This window comes from Gambusia affinis, linkage group LG07 (genome assembly GCF_019740435.1).
Source record: "Gambusia affinis linkage group LG07, SWU_Gaff_1.0, whole genome shotgun sequence".
In the NCBI taxonomy this organism is placed as follows: Eukaryota; Metazoa; Chordata; class Actinopteri; order Cyprinodontiformes; family Poeciliidae; genus Gambusia; species Gambusia affinis.
In genome coordinates this window covers 8,587,257-8,608,168 of record NC_057874.1, presented here as the reverse complement: position 1 = coordinate 8,608,168, position 20,912 = coordinate 8,587,257, and the positions used below count along the sequence as shown (strand labels likewise).

At 38.6% G+C, this 20,912-nt stretch overlaps 1 protein-coding gene across 4 annotated transcripts in view; it reads left to right on the top strand.

Annotated features, from left to right (window-relative positions):
* Nucleotides 1–20,912, top strand: part of slc2a9l2 (solute carrier family 2 member 9, like 2) — a 131,433-nt gene that overhangs the window by 45,035 nt on the left and 65,486 nt on the right. For all 4 annotated transcript variants that reach the window (XM_044122796.1, XM_044122793.1, XM_044122794.1 and 1 more), the window contains 2 exons: nucleotides 7,944–8,131; nucleotides 13,677–13,787. In XM_044122796.1, coding sequence (XP_043978731.1) covers nucleotides 7,944–8,131; nucleotides 13,677–13,787 — 299 coding nt within the window. The remainder of the gene's footprint in view (nucleotides 1–7,943; nucleotides 8,132–13,676; nucleotides 13,788–20,912) is intronic.

Below are 20,912 nucleotides of genomic sequence, written 5' to 3'. Positions count from 1 at the left end.
GCACGTATATTAAAGAACACATAGTATCAGCATGGAACTGCTGGAGACTACACTTACAGAGATGTGCTGTGAATTAAATTTGTTTTGTTCAGATCTTATGGTACCAGGGTACAAACAAATATTTTTCAAAATGTAACAGAGACACATAACTCTTCACACAAAACTATTGCGACGGCCATAGCTAAATATAGACTAAATTAAGTTACATTCACATCTCAGTCACATCATAACTCATTTGCTCTGACCGTGATCCTCCGTTGCCACGTCATATTTTTCTTGTTGCTCAACTGCAACCTCGCCAGAAACAAATGAAGTATTCACGGTGCTTTCTGATGCAACTTCCTCTAACTTTTAAGCACCTGATCTGTTTTAGGTTTTATATACTTTTGCTTTTTTAAAAGTCAGAAAGTCCATCTTTCTCTCTGTCCGTATTTCCAGCTTTCTAAGTGTGTACTTATCAAAGTCCTGAAGTGAAGCAGTCACATGATTTCTTCTCTCAGCTCATGTGCTCCAGAAGCATCCAGGGGAGACGGGACTCTGACCAGTTTTGTCTCCTGGGTTATTTGCCTTCTTTGATGTCCGTGTCCATACATTATAAATGGAAACTCTCGCATGGATCGCCTTTGCTCTTTGTAACTTTGAACGTTACGGTTGTGTCATTTCCACATAATACGGTTATCTCAGTGAGAGAAAACCTATCTTGAAGGTTCAGAATTAACATAAGGACTTATGATAAGTTGAATTATTTCAGTAGTTTTGCAGTTTATCAAGTGCAATTTCTGCCATCTTTATTTACGTACTACACTCATTCATTATGTGCTCATTTATTTCTTCAGTTTGAAAATCTGTACTATTTAGAATTGAGGAAGAATTGAATCAAAAATGAAGACTTTAAATGTGGATTTAGAAAATGTTTCTCAGTATTCATAAGGATTCTCCAGCTCCCAACCAGGTAATAAAAATACGGACAATACAAAGAGAGGAATAAGCAGGCATTCACTTGGTCATTACAAAATAAAAAAAAACAAAAAACTACATAGTTTCATTTATTTTGAAATTCACCATTAACATACTTTAATCTCTTCTTTTATTTTTCTTAGCGTATTAATGTCTATTTGTCATGTTTCCAGGCCAGTAAAGGTGCTGAGAGTTTTTAAAAATAAATAACTCTGCCGTAGTTACTCTGAATTAGAGAGCCCAGCTGAAAGCAGCAAGAAACAATGAAAACCAAAAGCTTAAGTTTAGGCCTAAGGACAAACGGTACAGGTTTGGAAACAGAATAACTAATATTGATGCAGGGTTAGCATCAATATTAGTTATTAAATCAATGCATTCGATGTTATTGATTTAATAAGAAAATGTTCATTACATTTGTCGACTCTCACTTTGCGGAAAAAAAGCATATCTGACTTAGACTTGGGGAAAAAATGGCATCTCTGTGTTACACAAATGAGTCGTAGCATTTACTAGAAATCAATCTAAAACTTCAATACCAAAAGTAAAGCATGTTGGGTCTAATTAGTAGGTTGAGTAGGCTGCTTTGGGATGGAGCTAAGTCAAATACTGTAGCTGCAGATCTGCTTTGGAACAGACTATCAAGACTTTTATTTAAAAAAATATTAAATAAGGAAGGAATTGTTGATTAATAATGCAATCTTATTGACAAAGCTCCTCAGTTTTCTTTGAAAACGTAATCTTTTGAACGTTGTAAAACCTTTCTCCTTTGGAATTAACGACATTGGTTGCAACTCAGTGGAGCATGTTTATTTTTACCGCCCTCTCCCATTGTGCTATTAGTGTTTCATTGCATCCATTACCAAATAAATTGTTCCAGCCTATTTGAATTGAAGGAATGTGCTCTTTGTCCTTTTGAAGGGAGAAAAGAACTTGGAATGAGAACTAAATAATTCCAGAAACACCGTACATGAAGATGGCTCTCACTGAAATGCTCCACTTTTCTCTCTTAACACTCAAGCTTGAAGGTTTTCTTCAGGCGTGAGAAGAAAACCTTCAAGCTTGCTTCTGTGTTGTGATTTATTTTTTTCTCATAAAAAATGAATCACTGGAAATGCCTATCTATAATTTAAGGACATCTAGCTTGACACCCTATCATCCTTACCAGCCAACATTTTGCTGGCACTAGCCCGGATCCCCATGCTGTGGTTGGCATGTGTTTCTGCGCCGTGGATGAGGGACTTGTTGTCATTGCTCACAGATCTTGTTGACGGACTCTGTGGTCTCCCATTATCATCACAGAGTGCGAGACAGGAACAGCATGTTCACTTGCTGCCCAAGTTGTTTTCCCTGTCAGGCCACATAGCTGCAGTGGTCCTGACCACCGAGTAAAGCTCTCAGAGTTTAAACATGATTACAAATCTACATTAAAGTCGGTCAAGGAAATTGGCATCGCTGTTTTTCCCCAATTAATTTCACAGTGCTTGCTTTTTCTCCTTGTCCATCTGATATTCTGGGCTTGCCAATGCAAAAGTGTTGACACTTTTTACAAATTTTTGATTCAGTTTGAATGTTTCGCAGTGCTGCAGGCTAAAATGCTGCTAAACATTCGATTAGTTTTCACCAATGCAATAAAACAATGTAGATATGTTGTCAGATACATCTCTGGGAAAAATTAACAGTCCACTTAAAAATGATCAGTTTCTCTGATTTTACGTTTTATAGGTATGTGTTTGAATAAAATGATCATTGTTCTTTTATTCTATAAACTACTGACAACATTTATTTGGAGAAAATGCGAAATGGTCAAAATAGTAAAAAAGATGCAAATAATGCAAAGAAAACAAGTTAATATTTATCTGGAAACAACAATACTGATGTTTTAACTCAGGAAGAGTTCAGAGGTCAAAAACCAGGAGGTTTTCAATGGCGTTCAGTGCAGTGGGCTCTTCATTTCTTTCAGAGCTGTACATGCCATTATTCTTTCTGTTTTCAGCCCTCAAAGATGATTATACGTGCAGTATTTTTCTTGAACACAATCTTATCACAACTGACAAAAGGAAGAAATAGATTTATGCTACAAAACACAAAACTGTACGGTTTACGCTTTCTGGCGTTTTTGCTGGGGTTACAGACTTTTTGTGCATGATACAAATCTTTAACGTAGGTCGGTAGAAAATTCTCAATTGACCAGGTCGGCTCTCTTACGCCACTTCACATTTTGCAACAAGGATCATAGATTGGACAGCTGCCGGCTGTCCTTTCTCTGAGGAAAATACGAGACCATCAAACCATTACCTTACACCCTAATTGATTCCTACTAGCAGAATGAAACAATCTGATATTCTTGTGAAGCTCTGCTTTTTAATCTAATTGTTTTACATTTGTCAATATTTTATATATTACTCTGTACTCTTAATCTATTGCTAATTTCTCAAAGTACAAACTCATTATACCTGCTAAAAAAATCAGTTTCCCGAAACTTTGAATATCTTTGTTATGCTAACCAGCTACTGGCGTTGATTGAAAACAATCACCACCTTGATACATAAATAAATCAATTTATTCCGACTGTCTAAATTGTTGAACTTTTCTCCACCTTCTCATTATGTATTTAAATTACAATACAGGATAATTAGAAGGTCGTTAAGGATTATTTTCAGCCTCTTTGTTGAGTGACATCAGTTCATCTTATGAATTCAGCGTGGAGCCTGACTGTCCTCCTGTGAGGGGAAAATAACGGCGTGCCCAACAAACATCAATATCACGTCATTGACATTAACAGCCCCAACGTGACTCTGCAGATAAGTAGCTTACCATATTTTCTATCGGCAGGGACGAGCAATTACATCGGTATATGCATGATTATCATCACAATGAAGAAAGATTTTCCATAAGCCTGTTTTTTTTTTTTTTTCACCACTGATTAAAGAACATTCTTAAGATTAAAACTCTCCATTGAAGATTAGAGTTTATTTCCTCTGTAGGTTTTCTTTACACGACCATCTACATCCACTGCATCAAAGCGTGTGTCATAATCATTTTACACTTTTATAGTGTCGATATGTACAGTTTTAATGCAACACAAATAAGGAAAATTGAAGCTGATCACATCACATCTGTGTTGTTCTGGCATGTATGTTTTGTGGCATAAAATACCCACAAAATAGTTTATTTAGTCAGAAATATACATTGTTCCTTTCTTAACTCATTGCAGTAGTTTATATATATATATATACTGGTGCATTCATTCAGACTCCAAACACACAAACTCACACCGTCCTTGTACTTTCCAATTACTGGACCACACATCCCAGGAGAACTTGAGCCTGGTTTCCTGTTGGCAGCTCTGCATCTTGTGTGGTCAGGATCCACACCGTCTGCCATCAAACCACCGCATTCCAATGAACCTCCTTTTTGGTCCCCTCTGTTCTCAAAGATTTTCTATTCTGAGTTGTGTCCTTAATCTTTGTCCACCTGAGTTTTTCCCACAGCCTCAGGGATTCACCTTTAGGGGCGAAAGGATCAAAAACGCAGGGAGAGGTGCCTTTATACCCTCTTCTTCTCTCCAGTGCTGAGGTGAAAATGGCTGCCAGAAACCTGGTCAGCTCTGCCTCAATAAGAAAAACCTTAAGTGTGTATTTCTGTTTTTTCCCTGGGGTTTAGAAAGAGCACAACTGTAGACAGTAATTTTTTGATGTTAATATTTGGTAAACCCGACTGTTTTAATGTGATAAAATGCTATAGAACAACTCAGATCAAAATCACATTTTTCCTAAAACTTTGTTTGGCATGTTACGCTGACATCCTGCAGGAAAAGCAACATGGACCATTTTGCAGGAGCATCTGCTGGGTCACAATTTCTGGAAATTTCCTGTGAGAATATTTAAATGGGTTGGCAAGTAATAAATAATGCCAGTCGATAACCAAATGGAGCCTTTTGCTTTTGGATTGGTATTCTGTGCTCACATGTTTAAAGTAACCATCCTATCAAGTATCAAGTGTACATTAAATCGACTTCAGAGTACTGTTCAATAAACAATATGGCATTAAATCCCCCCTGAAGCAGTCGCAGGTTAAAGGAGCCTTTCCCTCTGCTCTAAAAAAGGAGTAATTTCCAATTTCATTCAGAAATCTGTGGGCACAGAAAAAATAAAAATAAAAAATCAATTTCCATAGATTGGCTATAAAACGTGCAGATGGATTTAGACTTGGAGGTCACAATTTAGAACCAACAATAGATTTATAGCTTTTTACTTGTGCTTATTCCTCCTGTTGGAACTGAGTGATAATGCATTTTATAATGTTTGGATAAAATATTCTAACCATATTCTCCAAAATGAGGGCAGCTGATGATGTGAAGTACTTCAATGTGTGATTTGACCAATCTGAAAAAAAAAAACAACATAAAAAAAGGGGATTTTTACATGAGGATTGCAACATAACCCAGCATTTAATTTCCACTAATCGCTGCAGGAAGCGCACCGAGTCATTTACACCACAGTAAAACCTAATTTAGTGTTGAGGATATTCTAGAGGCACATTTCAGCGCAGAACATGACAGAAGTGAAAAGCAGCCTCGGGATATTCACACTTTGAAGAAATCCTGCTGCGTTTTTATGTAATTACACAATGATCTGTCATTTGCTGCTCCAGTGAGTGCATATATATAAATAAATAAATGAATGAATGAATAAATAAGGGTTTTCAAGAACAAAGTATATGTAATGGAATATGGACTCAACTGCTTTGCCTTTTTTCCCCTTTTGGCATTATTAGTCATATAGTTGTGGAGAAATTTATGGCCTATTTTTATTTTTTTTATCATTTATATTTGCTGACATTTATTCATGAACAGATCCTCTCAACCTTACACAGTCTGAGCTTGGGCTGAGTGATAAGGGATGCCACACTCATCTGTCTGAACTCACCAACACTCATGTCCTTACATCTATGTGCAGATGAGTTGACAACAAGGCATTTAGTGTCCCACCCAAAAACACTTTCCCATTGGGGAAACTGAAATTGAACTTACAATCTTCTGCTTAGAAGATTGGTTACTCTTCCCACTGATCCACAGCCATCACAGTCAGCTGACCTTGAAAGTGCCGAAAATTATTTCTGTGTCCTTCCGACTTAGCATTGTGCCGATTTACTTCCTTTGGAAGCAGCAAATGTGTACTCTGTTTAGAGATGCACTCTTATCCAGGAAAGCAGCTAATTTTGTTGGCTCAATTTATTATTATTTGGCCAAAGAATCAATAAATCTTCCTTACTAAATTAGATCACTCAATGATTATGCACAGAAATAGTTTCAGGGATATTATTACTTCACATGTTAGTTTACGTCGTATTTCTCTGTGTCCTGAAGGGAAGAGGGGATTCACAAAATGGAACAACTGCTGACACTAAACGTCAGCTCTGTAGGTGACACTCATCCACATGCATCACATCTGCAGGTGAATGACCGCGTCAGTCAGGAAATGTCGAAACAACACGCGCTGTAGAAAAGTCCATGGCATGTTGTCCTGCTTCATGACATGATCCAGTGTTACTGAGCTCAGTCAAAGGTAATAAATCAACCTTTCATTTCCATGGGTTCCTTGCAGGGTCTCCTCTGACCCTAACCCTGTACACGTTTTATCACCCTATCGATTAGGAGGAAGGATTGTCTCCCATTTGATCAGTGGCTTTATCCCTCGCTAAAATGTTTTGCACAGGATGCTGAATCCTGGTTTACCTCCTGTAGGTCAACAGACTGTGATTCTGTGTAAGATAAAGAGAAGCACTGCATCGTCTACAGGACCATATTGATGAATGTCAAAGCCAGCCGGTAAATCCTTTCATTTACTCAAGTGGATTTAATTATGCGTATTTTGTTACTTCACTATTTTATGTTCAAGGGAGAACTCACAAGAAAAGTTAAAGCAAGTAAATAAGCATCTTTTGCACAGGTGCAACATCATTAAACCAGTTTTTCACTTGTGAAACCACCTGTGTGCCCTTTGATTGGAAAAGCAAAGAAAAGTTTTAAAGAAGAATTGAAAGAAAGTTTCCAATAGCAAAGGACCAAATCCTTAAATACAATCTTGAAACAAAATCAACACTTGAAAGCGAACGCGTATTAGCAGTATTTCAATGAGACTAGCTTGAGTAGGTGGATGTGGAGCAAAATATATTGGAGATGGTCTCATGCAGAATGGCATATATAGGTCAAACCTCGACAGGGGGCGGTAGGGTTTTGGTTTGGGACTCGTACTAAAAGATGAGCTTGTTGAACCCATTGCAGTGAAAGATGGACTAATGATATCTCTCTAGTCGTAGTTGCCACTTCTGGGACATGCTTACCTCCAGCTAGGAAAAAGAAGACGTTCACATTCAGAGTTAAACGAAAGCAAAAGAATAACTTCACTTTCTTCTTCTTTCCTTTGATTTCTACTGGAACCTTTGGACTTTTTTGATCATACATTTTGGAGCTCAGAATCCATTGTGTTGTCCGATACAAATGGTGGGGATTTTGATGTGTCTTTATATATGCTGTAGTAGAAGATTTAAAACATTAAAGTTTGTGTTCCTGTAACATGTTGGATAGCTCGTTCACCCATCAGCAGTCTTAAATTTTGCAATGGACGTCTGAGGAATAACCTTACAGACTAAGTCTAGAAGTTGTGTCACATGGACGCTACAAACTTGCACAATTCTCTGTAAAAATTGAAAAAGAATAATTTCCTCAATCATTGCGTTGAATGTATGAATGTTGAAGCTGCAGAAGACACATTTACATTTGATGTATTCCTATTAGACATTCAAGTTCTAACAAGTAGCTCTGTTTGTGAGAATATATGATGTTCTCACTTGCTGTGCAACTCATTCCCCTTTATCTTTAATCCCAGCATGACGGCTGTGATTGATGGTTCTTGTTCACTCTGTATTTATGACACTGTGTGTGTGTGTGTGTGTGTGTGTGTGTGTGTGCGTGTGTGTGTCAGCTTTCCAGAAGTTTTTGGGGAAGACGGATGTGTCCCAGGAGCTGGAAGAAGTCCACGCGGAGGCACGAGCTCAGGACAACGTGAACACGGTCTCTGTGTTGCAGCTGCTGAGGAGCCCAGCTGTTCGCTGGCAGCTCATCACCATCATCGTCACCATGGCTTGCTATCAGCTCTGCGGACTCAACGCTGTAAGATGTGGCCCCCGTGTTTCATCAGGTTTTCCGTTTTATGCCATTTTATATCCATTATTTAGGTGTTTTCGTGCACCATGCTCTGAATTTTTAATAGTGAATTAAAACTGCAGGCTATTTAAAAAGATTAGTAACACATTTGTGTAATCTACCAAAAAAAAAGTATTTCTTCTATCAGGACATCGCTCCAGAAGATATTTTGTCACACCATGTTAGGAAGCTTTAAAACTCAGTCCACTGACAGGATGACAAGAGAAATGATTCACTGTATTGCCAAAAGTATTCACTCATCATCCTTCACTCTCATGAGTTTGAGAGACATAATCCTAATCTGCAGGGTTTAGTAGGGTGTCAGCCAAGCCTTTGCGGCTGTAACAGCTTCAGCTCCTCTGAAAAGATTTTCCATAAGTTTTAACAGTACGTTTATATGAGTTCTTTTAACCTTTTTTTCCCCAGAAGCATATTTATGAGGTCAGGCACTGATGTAGGACGAGAAGGCCTTACTCAGTTTCTGTTCTAATTTATCCCAAAGTTGTTCTATTGAGTTTAGGACTAAGATTCTTCCTCCAGGTCTTTATGGATCTTGCTTTGCGGACTGGTGAACATCCCTAACTGCTCCCACAAAGCAGGAATTTAGCCAAAATGTCTCAGTGTGATGAAGTTTTACATTTCTTTCACTAGACTAAGCCAGACTGCTGTAAAACAGCTTCGTTTTGTATGGCACCAAACCTTACGTCTGACTCAATACAATCAGATCAGTGCTGTTCTTCTGGCCATTGCCGAACCCAGACCCGGTTTTTGTATTACCAGACAGAGAGGCCTGATTTTTCTGCTTGTATCAACATGTTTGCTCTGCTCTGGAGTCCAGCGGTGACCTGCGCTTGGTGACGTGAACCTTGGATGCAGCTGCTTGGCCATGATAACCGATTAAATGCAGGTGTCTATACAATGCTCTTGAGCTAATCCGAGGAAGTTCACGCAAGGTTTGAAGGTCTGCAGCTTTTGACTCTGCAGAACGTTGACAACCCCTGCACACCATTAGCCTCAATATCTCAGTTTGCTGTGGAGTGTTTTGTAACAAGGAAATATGATGACTAGACTCATTTCACAGAAAACATCCTATCATGGTGCCCTGGAATCTGCTGAGGCTGATTTATCTTTCACAAACATTTAAAGAGACTTTCTGCATGCCAGGTTGCTCAATTTTATATATATTTATCCATGGAAGTGACTGGATCGCTAGAATTTAATGATTTGGAGGTGACCTAATATTTTGACAAATATGATGTGTTTCTACTTCATGAAAACTTTATTGTATTTTCTTTTTAAGGAATAATTTGCTTTGTTGTTGCACTTTTAGCAGTATTCAAAGGATTTTTGGGCAATAGTAGGAGTTAAGCTGTTGGCTTTGTGACCGTCTCACTAACATATCTGAGTTAGAATCAGCCTGGTAAAAGCAAACGCATTCGCGGCAATATTTCTATAGGCATTCCAAACAATTTAATAATTCTCCAGAGATGCTGTATTGGACAAAAGAATGACATGGCAGTCGATTTTCTACTCAGCTGCTCAGATGTGCCGCCCAATTTATGTCCTAGAAGTGACAAAAACATCAGAAACCTCTCGTCAGGGGGTGGATCAGGTGTAGCGGCACACCGTTTTGTCATACCTTCCCTTGGGAAATCTACATTCACAGTTGTGACTGCAGATGAGAGATTTCTTCCAAACTATGTCCTTTCTCTGCTCTACACCCAAGATAAAATCCAAGGATAAAATAGGTTACGGTTATGGATTTTCTTTGAATGTCCATCAGGAAGACTTTGTAAAAACGCAAACCCAATCAGCTGAAATTTGGTGGAGAATTGTAACATGAATGAAGAAGATCCAATTTATTTTTAAGTTTGTTAATAAATGAAAATGTGTATGTGGGAAAGAATTGTTTTCATGAGAGGGTGAAAGATAAGGAGGAGTTTTTCCCTCTGACTAGAGGACGTACTCTCTCCAGGTTTGATCTTTATGAATCAGAATTCAAGCAGTTTATAATCTTATCCAATTTGGTCAAAGCATGAGCTTTCTATCGATCCAGCGCTGTCCAGTGATAATGAATGTTTCCCAAAGAATTGAAAGATAACTGTACATTTATCTCTTTAACAAACACACAGAGGCCAAGTAAACTCCCACATGCTGACAATGAACATTTATTGCTTCAGCATTTGAACACTAGACCTTCTTCAGGCGATATGCAGTAAAGGTTATATACCTGATGAAGGCCAGCTACTTTCATATCACAACAATTACTCTTTATTACAAATTTAAAAAATGTGCAGAAGCTTGTCCTGACACAACCTGTCCACAGCTGCTCACTGTTTTCCATCTACAGCATGTATAATAAGGAAACAATCCTCCTGCAGGAGCGGTGTATACTTGCATTGCGCCAGCAAACAGCAGCAAGTTCTGATTGCCACTGACTCACAAAGCAACTTAATCATCTGGAAAGGCACTGCTGCAATGTGTGCTGTGTAAGATGTTAAAAGCTTGATCTTGATTGAAATTCAGAGACTTTGGTATATAAGTGTGTTGTGATTGCTGCTGCTCCCTTTAAAGTTTTCATTCTCCAAGAACCTTTGCACTTTCTCATGTTACCGCCACATATTTTATTGCATGCCACTGTGTGTAATAGACCAACACACAGAGCTGAACATCAGCCAGTCTGACTGGAGAGCATCTGTGAGAACATTTGTTTTCTTGCCACACATTTTCAATTGACTTTGGACTTGAACTAACTGTGGGCCATTCTGACACCTGGATATTATTTTTTTTTATTTATTTATTTTTTACTTTATTTTTATTTATTTTTTTAATAACAACATACAAACATGAATACAAACTTCCGACTCATATTGACATTTACCAGTTACATTAAACGTGGCATCGGAAGGTGGGATTTATTAGAAGTATTCTTATCAGGTGTGAGAATGAATACAAAACATCTAAACAAAAACAACACACAAAAATCGCAAATAAAAATAATGCAAGCTTACAGTTAGATCCTCCCAGAGATAAAGTGGTCCACATAGTCTTAGGTGCCATGGCATTTTAGGTTGGTCCAGCAGAGCAAACAAGTTTATCTAAAGTGTCGAAGGTAGATTTGGGGATCTCTACCGGTAGCATCTGGAATAGATATAGAAATCTTGGTAGGACATTCATACGGACACTTTCAACTCGGCCTAACAGTGAGATAGGGAGTGTATCCCAGCACTCTAAGTCCTTATTTATGATTCGTAGGAGTTTGCCATAATTTGCCTCATAGAGGTCATTCAAACATAGAGGTATTTGAATTTGACACCTGGATATTTTTGATCAAAACTATTACGCTGTCGTTTTAGTCGTAACCTCTAAACTATTGTTTCCCCAACCCTGGTCCTCAAGGCAACACTGTCCTACATGTTTTAGAGGTTTCTCTGCTTTAATGTTCCTGATTCAACTGGTTGCAGTTCAACAAAAACCTGTTAATCAGTCATCTATTGAAGTCAGCTGGATTGAAGCAAGGAAATACCTAAAACATGCAGGTTCGTGTGCCTTGAGGACCAGGGTTGGGAAACGCTGCACAAGTCTAAGTTCAGGATTGCCCTCTCTATAGCGCCATCTGTCTTCTCTATCAAGTCTCAACAGCTTCTCTATCCCTGCTAAAGAAAAGCACTCCTTCTGCATGACGATGCTGCATGAGTGTCGCGATAATTATGTGTCCAAGGGAACATTTATCCCTCACATTTGAAAAATGTTTGGTTGGATGTCTCCACATTCATATTGAAATATTATTTCCCTCTTCACTATTGCTTCTCTAAAAGAATCCATTCCACTTTATTGATTAAAAAAGAAAAACATAAAACCCCCCCTAAAACTCAACTTGCTTACAACAAATCACCGCACCGCGTAAACAACACCAGACTCCAACGGCACTAACCCAAATGTTCGAAGCTTCATATATGGTTTTAAAAGCCTAACTCCAGGGCGTGCTGTGGTGGCATAGGTGATAGCACGACCCACATTTTGAGGCCTTCAGTCCTTGACGTGGCCGTCGCGGGTTCGATTCCCGGACCCGGCGATATTTCCTGCATGTCTTCCCCCCCTCGCTCTCCCTCTTTCCTGTCAGCCTACTGTCATATAAGGGACACTAGAGTCCACAAAAAGACCCCCTGGTGGGGGAAAAAAAAGCCTAACTCCACTCTAAATTTCACCTTTTCCTTGTTGTCTGTGTTCCTCGGTCTTCCTGATGCTATTTCAATAATGTTTACTACCGAATCCCTGAAGAAAATCACACCAAATCATCATCCAGGGGTTTTAGGAGAAACGCGGTGAAATAAAATTCACATACTATTGTACTTTGCTGTACTTTATTTGTTACCTCGTGTTAGTCTGTTAAATAAAATCAAAATAGAACACAATAGAGTCGGAGTTAGCCGTGGCTAAATGGGAAAAGGCTCCACCGTTCCTAGCCGCCAATAAAAGGATGATGTGCCTTTCGATCCAGGGACATAAGATCCAGTTCAATCTGGAACGGTGCAGTTTAGTTCCTCTCTGTGTCTCTCCAAATTGCTCTCATCAGGGGTGAAACTGTTGAAATGACTGGAAGGATGAATGTCTGTGGGAGTGGAAACTGACGGGGCTTAACCGAATATTACAGGATCAAATTTCTACATTTGATGTGCTGGTGGAAATGTCAGTAATTTCCATTTAAGCAAGAGATGATGAAACTGATTTAAAAAGTCAAGGATAAGAAGATGACCTCATATACACACATTTCCTTCCAACAGAGACAGGAATGTAATTTAGATTCCTGACGGGGTTTTATTGGAAACACGATGCCGTATTCATAAATGTCCAGTAAATGCTACAGACTGGAGTAATTTAACTGTGTCCCAGCCACTTGATGTTCTCTACAATATCAATATTTCATCCTGTCTGTGCTTCTAATTCCAAAAAACATTACTGAAATCATTTCTAATGTTGGTTTGGAAAAATTATGAAAGCTTATAGAAACAATCCATTATTTTTTTAAAATAGGAAATGTGTTTGAAGCCTGAAAATTACTCCAGTAGTGCATCAACAACTCAACCAAAAAGGTCCCAAAAAACAACAACAACAAAAAAAAGCAAAAACAAAAGTTTTGAGGATGATCACTTTTGATCATCCGCTTGATTTACGGGATTTGAGCTTTTAACTATTCAGACATCTTATCTTAATTTCGAACCTCACTGATCTCGGTGTTAATCGTGTTACTGGATGTTTTGATGTCAAGAACTCCATCTGAGTGATCTGTCTTTGCAGGATCTTATCTCATTGCCAGCCCCGGTTTTATGCCATTTTCTTCTTAGTTCAAGGGTGATTAAAAACCATAACAGAGAATAATTCTCTAAGCTCTAAGACTAAAGACATGACAGAGATTGTTGCAGCAAATCCCATCAGGATTTTTTAAAACATTAAACACTTTATTGATGAATAAATAAAACTATCAGTAAAACTTGATTTGTTTTTCTTGCAGATCTGGTACTATACTAATGGGATCCTACGGGAAGCGGGGTTTGCAGAGCACTTGCTCCCCTACTTCACACTGAGCACTGGGGGTACAGAGACTCTGGCCGCCATCTTCTCAGTGAGTACGCCTGATGCCTTTACTTGTTTAAACTCAACGCAGTTCTTTATATGGTACTGAAATTGAAATATCAAGGTGAAAAGAAGTTGACTCAGGTTGAAAGGAGGTGATTCTTGTGTATTTAGTCCAGTGTGCTCAAAGACACACTGGCTGTTAGATATGCAGCGGTTAGACACAAGATGCTTCAGATATGATCGTGATCATGATACCATCATGATGGTTTGGTATTCTCTGTGCTCTGGTTAGACAATAACACATGTTGAGGTTAATAAATGAGGCGTCAAACATGTCAGAGTGAAGAAGAAATTATTGCCAGTTGATGTCAGCGTTGCTAATGTCACAATCGAAATATAGAATCACATAATTACAGAAACCGAAGGTTGTTATTATGCCCACCTTTGCACAGTTTGGTTGACAGACCCAGAAATTCAGTAAAAGGAAAATTGTCTTTTAATTTAACCACATCTACATATAACTACATGTTGTTCATGTTGTTATCAAAACATAGCTTTTAAAATGCTTGAAAAGGTTATTGCTGAGGAGCTAGGTTAATGCTAACCTCTTTTGAAAATCCCATACTTAACAATTAACATCAATGCTGTACAAATAATCTTAGGCAAATACTGACTTGTACAACCCTAACACATTAATATGAGTTTATATAATTACAGACTTATATTCCCTATTGTCTGAGGGGTGGAATAGCCTGTTTTTATTCCAAGTGTGTAAACTCACTGAAACATTTGATGTGCACATGTTGGGGAGGGTTCTGCTTGTTCTAATAAAAAAAATAATAAAAATAACGCGATAAGTCTGCAGAAGAAATCTTTTAAATATGTGGCAGAATGACTTCACCAAACCACTGGGTGGAGATTTCTGCAAATAAAAAGCCTTTTAGTGGGCAGAAAATTAAATAAATCTGGAAAACTCACAGGCTTTCAAAATAACTTGCTTGCATTAATCAAGTTTCGTTGGACATTTTTCAGTATCGTTTCTTTTTTTTTTCTCTCTCTCTCTCTTTTAAATCTAACTAAAGAGAATCTTCTCAAACATTTGACGACAAACAAGCTCTCCAACTTCAGAACCTGCTTAGCTAGCTGCTGTTTTCTAATAAATTGGACTTCACAACAATGGCAAAGCCTCATTGCACTTCTTTACAGTTTAGTGTAAAGAAGGTAATTCTATGCACAGCTTTTCTTTGCTGTACTCTTTGCAGCACAAACCACACGACACCCTATCCTATATCACGTTAGTTTATCTCTTGCTTTTATCCAATGTAACCTTAATTTGATCAGGGGAAGGGAGGGTGTGAAGAGGTGTTCTTGCACAGAGTGTACGTCTGGCTTTTATTTTTTAAATTTATTCCAGAGTGACATTAAGGGCCATTGGTAAGAGCTGCAGATGTAAATGCAGTATGTGTATTTTAATGCTTTTATAATATGTAGTGCAAAATATAAAGTACGTGGTACAAAGTACTTTTATTATGTGGATCTCAGCTGTCCCATCAACTGAGTACCAAAGTTCTGCTATGCTTGTAAATAAATCCATATTATTTTAAATAATGTTAATGTTAAATAATGTTGATGGAGTCCAGTGAGTTGTCCAAATCCACGCTTCAAAAGAAACAATTAAAAAAGTTAAATATTTAATTTTTGTAGTTCACCACAATTAATGGTGGTAGTATATTTACAATACCAAGTGAATTTACTTTATGGGATAAATTCATCCAAAATAAAGGTTAATAATTTATTAGGTTGCACCAACACTGAAATCTGACCTCTGCCAGTTAATTTCTGATTGCTTGTATCCTATTACTTATGCTCACTATTAGCAACTCTGACCACGTCCTGCCGTCTCCCCAATAAATCTGTTCTCATTCACATGTTTTAGTTTTTAGGTTGCCAAAATGCCTTCAATATTGTGACTTTAAACAGCTATTAACATCACGTTTTCAATCATAGTTTCTTCCGAGATTAAGCCCTAATTTGCCAAATACTAAATCTGACACTTGGCTTTGGATTAAAACTGATTTTATGAGTCCATAAAACCTGGAGCAGATTCTGAGACTTACTAGAGTCTCACGAAAAAGATCTAACTAAGTAGCTCCTTTAAACATGAGGTTTTAACCAGAGCCACTTAACAATAAATGAAATCAACAAACAAAATGTCTTATGTAATTTAGGTCTAATGAAAGTGAGTCATATGGTTTTTAAATTAGATATTAGTTTGTCCTCTATGGGCCTCAGACGGGTTGGGCATTGTATAACAGATTTCTTCTGGCACTTTTCCCTCCAAAGGCAAGTGTTTCTTTTTTCAAACAGAAGCACTTAACGAAAAGCAGCGGGAAATGTTCCCTGTCATCTCCCCTCATTAAATATTACTCCTGGTGTGGGATCCTCAGAATTTCTTTTTTAGTCTTGCGAACATTTGCACATTAGATACAATCTTTGATCTTCGAAAGATCAAACCTGAGGCCTACGGTAACTTGGTTTCAAGAGCAGGTTGACTGACTTTTGATGTGTACAACCCCCCTTTATGTTGCTAAAAATGATGATTCGCTAGAAAGAAGTAATTAAAATGAGAAATTTTATTTGCTACAATAGTCCCCATTAAGAAATTTGTGATTTTTTTTTCTAGCTTTACGTCATGTTATAATGTCAATCCCTCATAAAGCACATGCAGAGTGTTGCTTTCACTCAAGTCGTGTCTGTTTGAGAAACCCTTGAATCTCTTGTAGCTTCAGTGAGAATGATTTGAATTGTGGCTTCAGATGGTTCAACTGGTGTTAGTAAGAAGCTCTCACTTCTGCAGTTTTGTTTAATTTAGACAGCAATATTCAGTGCGTGCATTTTTGATTTTGGAAATGAATACACCAGAAGAATCCGTCGGCTGTGGCTTTTGCTGGATTCCAGGAATAGTGGCTTTCCATAACAGGAACCTTCCAAAATTTCCAACAAACACTTCTTTCACACATTTAACATGTTTTTAAATTAAAATATTTATAAATTGTGGGCAAATGAAAAGCTTTCCTGAGTCAGGTGACGTATTTTGGCCCTGATGTGAGTCTGCCAGGAATCTGTAAGGAAACATGGTCTGTTGGCATCCTCCAGTTTGGAGTTAATGAGCTTTGGGAATACTGTGGCTCCATATGGGCTGACCCAGAACACACCATCTTTTTCTGGTATTCCCCCATCATGTACAATAATATATGGCTGCTTCCTTTTGTTCTCCACCAGACTGTCTTTGAAAATAGAGCAAAACCTTTTAGCTGCAGTATATTTATCTTGCTTTCTTCTTGTGTCCTTGAGTGAGCTTTGATTGAGCCATTGCTCTTTTTCTTTTGCCCTTTGCCGTCCTATTTAATTTATATTTGCTGCATTGACAGCTGTGTTGTACAGAAGCAAAGGCTTTGGATCTTTAAACTGTTTGTGTTTTTTTTCTTCATGGGTTCTAATCATTTTGCTCCAAAAGCATAGACGACCATGCAAATCTGTCTTAAGACTTGATTCGTGGAAAGGCTCATTAAAAAACTAACTTTTTAAAAGTCAGTATTGGCCCAACAAGTGGAAACTACTTTCAGGCTGTTTTCCCATTTGAGTTATGCAGATGAGATTGAAGACGTTTTGTATTGCTTTTGTTTTTGTAAATCTGACTGACATATGATATGAACACGTTGATGTGGAGAAATCTGCTGGGATTTAATGCAGTGCAGATTTAGAAAAGCTTGCATTCAGCTGCGACTGTTCCCACAACAGCTCCCCCCCCCCTACCCAAAATAAATGTAACAGAAGCATTTCATGATTTATTATTTACTTGCAAAGCTGATCAGAGTTTCTAGGAACCTCTTATTAGTTATCCATTACTCCGTGTTTCCCTGGGGTATAAATATGTCATAACAGAGGCCTGATTCTTTTAGCTAGTGGCTCGAAGCTGATTGAGGACACATATTTATCTTGTCACCACGCTCTGCGCTCAGGAAAGTTTTGTCTTTCCCATCCCCACGAAAGATACTTGTACTCTGAAATGGGCTGTCCATGCTGTATTTCTTAACTCTCTGATCATTTGAATATGTTCTGCTTGGAGGACAAAATGAGGTGGAACATTTGGTTTTTCAGCACAGCCGTCTGTCAGAAGGACTAACAAAAGAAACGGTTAAAACTTCCTGAAACATGTTGGGGAAGTTGAGTATTTTAGCTCAACAGCGAAACAGTTTGCTGTTGGGCATCTGGGAAAGAAGACGAAGCAGCCTTTTGAGTTTTTAAATCTTGTGAACATTGTTAGACATTACGATGTGAATTAAAAAGAAATCTATTTCAGATAAATTTATCTTCTACAATTTCATTTTATCTTGCTTTTCATGCTCTATCTATCTCATGTATCAAATTTATTGGATCTGCCACATATTGTTAATCGTTTTCATATTATGGTTTAAAATTTGGATCTTAACTTCTTTTGTAACCCGACGGTGACTTATAAAACTAATCATGTCCCATTTTGCCATTTTATAGCCGAAGATTTGAATACATTTAATACTGTGATTTATAATACAACTCCAGTCATCCTGCTCCAACACACCTGAGTGTTACATGCTCGCACTTTGCTTCCGCCTCCTGATTGTTTATTTTTGTTTTATTGTTGGCACCTTTGACGGTTCACCGGTGGGGGGCGGGGCTTAGCCAGCCCAGGTGTTTTTAGTTGGGCTGGTGGCGCACCTGAGGAAGATGAGTGATGGTGGCGTGTGCGAAGCTGCGGTAGCAGCGGAGTTCGAAAAGGAAAATTGATTAAAAACGGTGCGGGAAGGCTCTGGATGAAAAGAGTACCTTCACCTCGGGACGGATCCACCCAGAGGGGAGCGTCGGAAGTTTTTGGCCGGGAGGAAGTTTGTCTTCGTTTGTTTTGATTTTTTTTTTTTTTTTTTTTTTTTTTTGGAAAACCGGCTGGACGCTAGGAATTTTAGCACCGGGGAAGTTACACGCCTGCCAAGACCAACCACCATCGAAATCACCAGAGGTGCGGATTTTTTAAGGAAAAGAGAAAAGAAAACTAGATATATATTTAAAGACAAAGAAAACATAAAAACTATTAAACGAAACGCCTGACCATGAGGGATCGCGAGGGCTTGCCCTTCTCCATGGATGCCATCTGGATTGAGGAACATAACCTACGGATCGGACGTCTAAGGTAAGCCCCACCACACTGTGTGTTCCGTCAGGTGCCCTTTTTGTTTCTTTTCTCGGTTTCCTTTTGTTTAAAAATCATTACGCACTTAATGTTGCGGCCCCTCTCTCCCGTAATCTGTATAAAAGAAATAAGAACGAGCCAGGGTGAGGGTAGCGGGTCGTAACATGAGTCAAATGGCCCAACTACCTCCTCACCTTGACAATATTCTGCAGAAGTCGACTAATGAACCATCATTTGAGGACTGACTTCGGATAGCGCTGCTCTCAATATACTGGAACGGTTTAAGTAAAACATATTCGTGCTTTTGAGTGGCCCAGTCAAAGTGCCCACCTGAGTCCATATAAGTAGCAGTCTGTAGCAATCCTTGAAAATTGCTGGCTGATTTTTACAAAAAAAGAATAAGCAAACATTATTGTCCCTATGTAGACAGCTGGTAGCTGGAGCCCTGAACAGGTTGCAGATTTTAATTGCGACATACGTGAGTCTACAAAAGATTGACTCAGAGGAGCTGAATATAAATCACACTTTTCTGATTTTTATTTGCAAAAAAAAAAAAAATTAATACCTTTTGTGATGTCTCTTCCAAAACTGTTACTGTTATTGCTTTGTGTGGCTCCAACAACAACTTGTTCCAGCATGATGAGCGGGGAATAAATACTTTTGCAAAGCGCTGTGTTGTGAGGCAGCAGAGCAAAGCAAGAAAAAAAGAATACTGACACAGTTGTGAACCTTTAAATGCAACATGTTATCCACTGACCTCCTGCTCTCTTTTCTAATACCCCACTGGGCAAAAGCCCTTTCTATGCAGCACGCTTGTCACTATTCGACTGGATAATAAACCAGAGCGGAGGATTTTGTGCCACTCCACATTAATTCACACACTTCCGGCCATGTCGTCACAATCTGGAGCCTGCTGGCAAGTCAGAGTTTAAAGACTAAGAGGAGACAATAGAATGCGAAAACTGACCTTGTTGTGCTAGTGACGCACGTTATGTGACGGACAAAAACAATAGGCGATTCAGAAACCAATACTCGTAAGTGAAAAGATTTTACTGAAATTATCTCTGTTGAGTTGATTAAAAAAAAAAAGAGTGAGAGAAGAGTAGGACAATAATCTTCATTTTGCAGGAAAGGAAGTTTTGAATAATCTGTTCTGTTGTTACGGCAGGGCCTGGGGGGGACATAAGACAACGACAACGGCAGGCTGCTTAATTTGGCAATAAAGTAAAAAACCACTTGGTTATACATTTGGCCTGTGATGCAACTTGAGTGTAAAAATGGCCACATCTGCACTAGTAAGCTAGAGTTTTGACTGAAATCCTAAAGGGGTGGCGTAAATGGAAGGCTGGAGCTCCCTCAAGCTGCAGCCAGTTGTCTTAAAATGACTCATCTGCTTCCTGATGTGATGAATTGTGACCACACATTTTAGTCCCTCCAACTGAGAGGCCTGAACTCACCACACGGTTGTGTCTGCCACGAAGTAGGATGGAGCATTGATTTGTAGGCAGAGATGCACCAATCAGTCTTTTATCACTGATTGGTTTCTAGTTTTCCCTGAGATCTTACCTGCTTACCTGTATCTGGTTGATTTCTCAGGTTTTCCAGGAACAAAGTGTTATTTCATGGCACAATCGAGTAACTGTCACCTTCAATTATTTTAAAAATGTTGAATATGTCAAACACAACTCTAAAGAAACTTAACTTCGTCATCTGGTGGCTTTAAATTAGCCTCCATCTTTTTAAGAAGCTCTTGTTTTTTTGCAACACTTTGCCTCCAGTTCCTCATCACAACGGTGCGTTTTATTTCGTCCTTTATGAGTATTTTTAGGACAAGTGTAGTTAAGCTCAGCAGATGGCATTTCCACCAGGTGTTTGCTAATTCCTGCTGCCGCTAGTTTTGAGGAACTGAATGGGGGAACCATGCTACCTGCTACTGTTGCTAAC